The sequence below is a fragment of the Teleopsis dalmanni genome, unplaced genomic scaffold (assembly GCF_002237135.1).
Source record: "Teleopsis dalmanni isolate 2A unplaced genomic scaffold, ASM223713v2 unscaffolded_contig_0742, whole genome shotgun sequence".
NCBI classification, from domain to species: domain Eukaryota; kingdom Metazoa; phylum Arthropoda; class Insecta; order Diptera; family Diopsidae; genus Teleopsis; species Teleopsis dalmanni.
The window spans coordinates 2,531-8,252 of record NW_024032124.1 but is presented as its reverse complement, the minus strand read 5'-3'; the positions used below and the strand labels follow the sequence as shown (position 1 = coordinate 8,252).

Sequence of the window (5,722 nt, the reverse complement as noted above, 5' to 3'; positions counted from 1 at the left end):
TACAATCTATATGTTCCTTACCACTGGTGGAGGGAAACAATATATGATTGGTGAGACATTGATTGTAAGTCAATAACTGATTATTTCGTCTTTTATACAAATTAAAATGCAACAATAATTGCAAGATGTACAATAATTACTTAAATTAATTTATTATTTAATTTGCACAAATTGCTTATTAAGCAACCGATGCGAGCGCTTAACTTATGACCTAATTCTTAATTTTTTGTTGATTTTTCAACCAAAAAATTAAGCAACAGGTGCGAGCGATTTACTTATGACCTAATTCTTAATTTTTTGTTGATTCCTCAATATTATGCCGGCTCTGAGTTGGTATTACGAGCTGGTTTAGATTTGGTAACCTCAGCAGGTTGTTGATTATGTACAAGACCCAGCAACATCATAAGTGGATGTTGATCTACGATTATTGGCTGGTGTTGATGGTATTTGTGGTTTAATGTAACATATATAATATAGTACTCCAACGAATATGATTATTATTATAGCTGTGGCCCAGATAACCCATTTTATTCAATATTGATGAGTTATTATTGTTTTCCAAGATATTTCATTGACTTGGTCCATATTGTCCTGATCATCCCTTGCGGAGTACAAAAACATAGTTGATAAGTCTTGCATCAATGGGATAACGGTTTCATTTGTAATTTTATATGGTACTTTTTCCTGTCAGGCATCCTGATGTTTTGCATTCTGATTGGTTTAACGTGGTGTGTGATTGATTGGAATTCTTTCATCATTCTTTTTTCAAGTTGAATAGTCTAAGAATGTATTATACAATCTGAAGAGATGTGGCTGATTCTTGTATATTTGAAAATTACTTATTCACGTTCAATATGACAAAATCACATGAATTGCCGTTAAATTTGGTGTAATGAATATCCAAGCATTGGGCGTCCAAAGTTCTTTCCAAACTTGTTGTAAACTGAAATCCTATTAACGGACAGTTATCGAATGATAATTTGTTATACAATTGCTTAATTACATAATTGGAACTCTCGTCAATGTTGCGAAATATTGTTGGGTGAAGTAACCTAGTAACATTATTCATCTTGGTAGCCGTCTCTATTTGGCTAATAGTTACGTCAAAATAATTTTTCTTGCTATAATTGATGCCAAATGTGGATGTTGACAATTCGATTTCTTGATATATATTGTAACGAACTTTTTGGCCGAGGGTTTTGCTCGCCGGATTCCAGGTCCAGTCCTACAATAAATTTATTTGTTAGGAACAGTGGAAAGTGTGAATACACGGTGGACGGTGGACGTTGGTGCAATGATGTGGTTATCTTCCTCGGTGAAGTTAGTTGGTTTGGCGTAGAAATGTTAATTTCCAACGCCCCTGACAATATGTTTGAAGAAATGTGAATTTCTTCTCTATGCAATGGATTTGGCGTAGAAATGTTAATTTCAACGCCCCTGACAATGTGTTTTGAAGAAATGTGAATTTCTTCTTCTCTGCAATGGATTTGGTATGGGTGATAATACTCATGTGCAATTATCACCTTACCGAGTAATTTATTAACGAAAATTTGATTTCGTTATGAGCAAACGAGTAATAGAAATTTATATTTCTATTACTAACGAAATGTTAATTTCGTTATTAATAATAATTTTTAATAGAAATGTGTATTTCTATTAAAAATAAAAAAAATTAAAACAAAATAGAAATCGAGATGTAAATTTCGATTCTTGGTGTTTCAGCACGTGTAATATGGAGCGACCTGTTCTTAGCTCGATGTCTTGCTGAATCCCTGCGTTGCGCTTTTGCTTCGCCTTTTATATACGCGAGATGCGAAGCAAACAGTAGATTTGTTTTTGTAATTGCAACGGTGCGTTGTTTACAAGTTTTATTATTGTTTTTGATGTTTTTTATTTTATTATTATATATATTTTGTTTTGTATTATTACATTATTGTGTTGTAAAATTTACGAGTGTAAATTTTATGTTACAATATTATCATCAATTATTTCTGGAATCGTGTTGAATCTAATGAATTTATATTTTTCTATATCGCTAATTGTAAAATAACCATAAATTATAATGTTGTCAGTATCTCGAACATATTTCAATCTGTTCATTGGGATTGGCAAGACATATATTTCTGGTCCAATTTTTGCGGAACATCGAGTTATAATGTCACTGATTTCATCATGTGAAAGGAATTCATAAATATGACTGCATTTCAAATATACATTGAAGATTTTGTTGTATTTTGATTCTACTTCTCGAATGTAATTGGATGCCATTATATATGAATTAAGTACATATATATTCAGTTTATTTCCTTTTCCGATATCATGCCAACCTTGCATCTCACTGATACCCTGCAATCCTTCGTTTAGTCTTTTACTAAAGCTGTTGATTTTGTTGACGATTTTAGTTTCTGTGTTGTTTACTGTCGCTATTGTGGATATCATGACTCCAGCATTTGATTTAGTATTTTGGATTAATAATTTCTGATTTTGATCCAACGTTTCAATGTCGTGATACACTTCATCGTTTACGCCAAAAAGTATTGTTAACACTGTACCTAATATGTTACATAATAATATAAATTATATCACAGATTGGAAATGTGATAGTGGTTCTAGGTGTTTCTCTTTGTATTTCTGCTTTGCCTAATCCTTCAATGAATAATCCTGATTCAGGACATGTTGCTGTGGGTGTTGCTAATGTAGTTCCTGATGTGCGATATGCCAAAAATATAGCAAGAACTGTCGATTTAGATTACCTAGCCGAAAACCATTGTCGTCGCATTCTAGGATCTCCTACAGTAGAATTTCTCGGAACTACTTCTTTATTTCCGACAATGTTTCCCAATGGCAACATATTTTGAGTGTCTAATTCTACTCTGGTTGATGTTACTTCAAACCCTTTACATTCTTTAACTGAATTCGGGAACTTCTCTTGATTTGACGGAATATGATCTTCATTGACATTATCAGTGATTGGCAGAGGACATATTTTTTTGATCGTAGGCAACTCGGGTTAAACCATCTGTTCCTTTATGAACTTCTATGACTCTGCCTAGAGACCACGTTGATGATATTGATGTTTCGTATTTCAATAGGACTAGTTGATCAATTTCTAAGTTTGGTATTGATTTTATACATTTGTATCTATGTTGTTGAGTATTTTATATATAGTTTTGGGACCGCCGTTCACAAAAGTTTTGCTTTATTTTCTGCACAATCTTTCATCTTTTTAGTCTGGTTTCTGCAAAGTTAATAATACTATCAATGCCGGAGTCATCACAATGAAATGTCCTGGTGTAAGCGCATGAAGGTCTTCAATGTTGTCTGTTAATAGACAGAGTGGTCGTGAGTTAAGACAACATTTGATTTGAGTTAAAACCGTACTTAATTCCTCGTATGTCAATTTTTGGTCACCTAAAATTCCAGCTAGATGATATTTAATGGATTTTATTCCTGATTCCCAGAGACCACCAAAGTGAGGTGAGCCAGAAGGGATGAAATGCCAACGTATACCTGTTTCGGCTAGATGATTCTCTATTTGAATCTTTTGTAAAATGTTGTTTGCACCTGTAAAATTAGTACCATTGTCGCTATAAATATGACGTACTGCGCCACGTCTGCTTATCATTCGTTTGAGTGCTGCTAAAAATCCTTGAGATGTCAGATCTGAAGTTAACTCAATGTGAATTGCCTTTGTTGCTAGGCATACAAAAATAGCTATAAACGCCTTATGCGTTTTATATCCCTTAAATTGAGAGCATTTAATGTGCAATGGTCCTGTATAGTCTATGCCGCTGTGTGTAAATGGCCTTGAGAAATTTACTCTTGGTGTTGGTAAACTTGCCATTAATTGAGATTGTCCTTTTGCCTTTATCCGGAAACACTTTACACATTTATTGATTCAAACTTTCACAGTGATTGTTCCACGAATAATCCAAAACTTTTCCCGGACGTAGTTTAGCGTCAATTTCAATCCTCCATGAATCGTATCAATATGCGCCTGATTGATTATGAGTTTGGCCAAAGTACTTGTTGTATGCAAAATTATTGGATACTTTTGGTTGTCAGATAAATCCGAATTTCTTAATCTGCTGCCCACTCTTAGCACTCCTGCACCGTTAACAAATGGGTTAAATGAACACAACTTATTACTTTTCATTAATTGTTTCTGAAGATTGTGTTTCCTGATGTCATCTGTAAAACATTTTTGCGCCTACTTCACCAACACAATTTTCGCTGCATCGATATCGTCTGCCGTCAGGTTGTCGATCTTTTTTTCGGATTTTTTTCTTTGACAATTATAAACGAATCTAAGACAATAAGCTGTCACTCGAAGAAGTTTGTTTAATGAGGAAAATCGATTAATAAATTCTTTATCGTAGGTAACGTTCACGACGGTAAATATTGCAGTTTTTCTGGTTTCTGGAATAAGATTCAAATCTATGACTTCATCATTTTCTGGCCAATTTCCTTCATCTTTTATTAGCCAATTTGGACCATGCCACCATAATGTATTTGAAATAAGATTGTCACCATATAGTCCCCGTGATGGAATATCTGCTGAATTATCCTCAACTAATCTATCTCAACTAATTTCTAACATCCACAATTTTTGTATCATGATTTTTGTTTAATGGTTACAGGTGACAGCCAACCAAATGGATCAAATAGTTTTCCAGCATCACTTAGAATTGCTCTTTTAGTGTATTTTGAGCTGAATGACGTGGTATTTATTTAAAATTCAAATTGATCCAATTTAGGACACCATTTTATTCCTAAAATTTTAATTGCTTGGTCGTTGTTAAATTGCATCTCTAACCCTGGTTCAATGTCTTTTATCTGGATATTCGTCAACATTTCCGGTTCGTTTGATGCCCATTTTCTTAAACTAAAACCTCCCTTCCGCAATAGTTGGATTAATTCTTCTTTTATTTGTTTACATTCTTGAATAGTATTAGCGCCTAATAAACAATCGTCTACATAAAATTTTTAAGGTTTCATTTGCCAAAGTGATATATCTATTAATTAATTAAATATTTATATTAATATAGATATTTATTGATTTAACCTAGTATAGTCTAGAGTATAGGTTAATTAAAAATTAATTTATATATACATATAAATAAATTTATAAAAATTAATATATTTTTGATTAAATAAAATCACTTGCCAAAGTATTTCGTCTACTGTTCAGTGATTATTCTGATGTCGTTTTTGCGGACGCGTCAAACACAACTCGAAGTTTTGTTCTCGTGCTGTCTTCTTTAATAACTGCATGATGCGGCAAATAATATACATTTGTTTTTGGTTTCTCATTAACTTCTTTCATGTGACCCAGCTTAATGTACTATTGCATAAAGTTCACATACTCTTGCTTAAGTGCTGAGTTCTTCTCAAGTCGTTTTTCCAGTGAAAAGAACCATTTCAATGCCATCTTTCTGGACTCATCTAACGTTTCTCGATCATTTTTTAGCGGCAACCTAACGATGTATGGTCCTGTTTTATTGCGGGTGCAAGTTGAATCATAATGTTTCTCATAACGCCTTTCTTCTACTATTCTTAAATCTGCATTTGGAATTTCCTCTAATTCCAAAAACCGTTTTAAATACTTGTCGCTGTTGCCGCAAGCCATGGTACATAACGTTATTTTGTTTGTGATTGTACGCTCTACATCTAAAGGTCCTGATAATATCCATCCAAATAGTGTGTTTTGAGCCAGTGGAGA

The 5,722-nt window shown here is 33.3% G+C and overlaps 1 protein-coding gene across 1 annotated transcript; it reads right to left on the bottom strand.

Moving 5' to 3' along the window:
- Window positions 1-3,226: 3,226 nt before the first annotated feature.
- On the bottom strand, window positions 3,227-3,844 carry LOC119663669. The gene has a single exon (XM_038073277.1). The coding sequence runs from the start codon at window positions 3,842-3,844 to the stop codon at window positions 3,227-3,229; it is 618 nt and encodes a 205-aa protein (XP_037929205.1).
- Window positions 3,845-5,722: the final 1,878 nt, after the last annotated feature.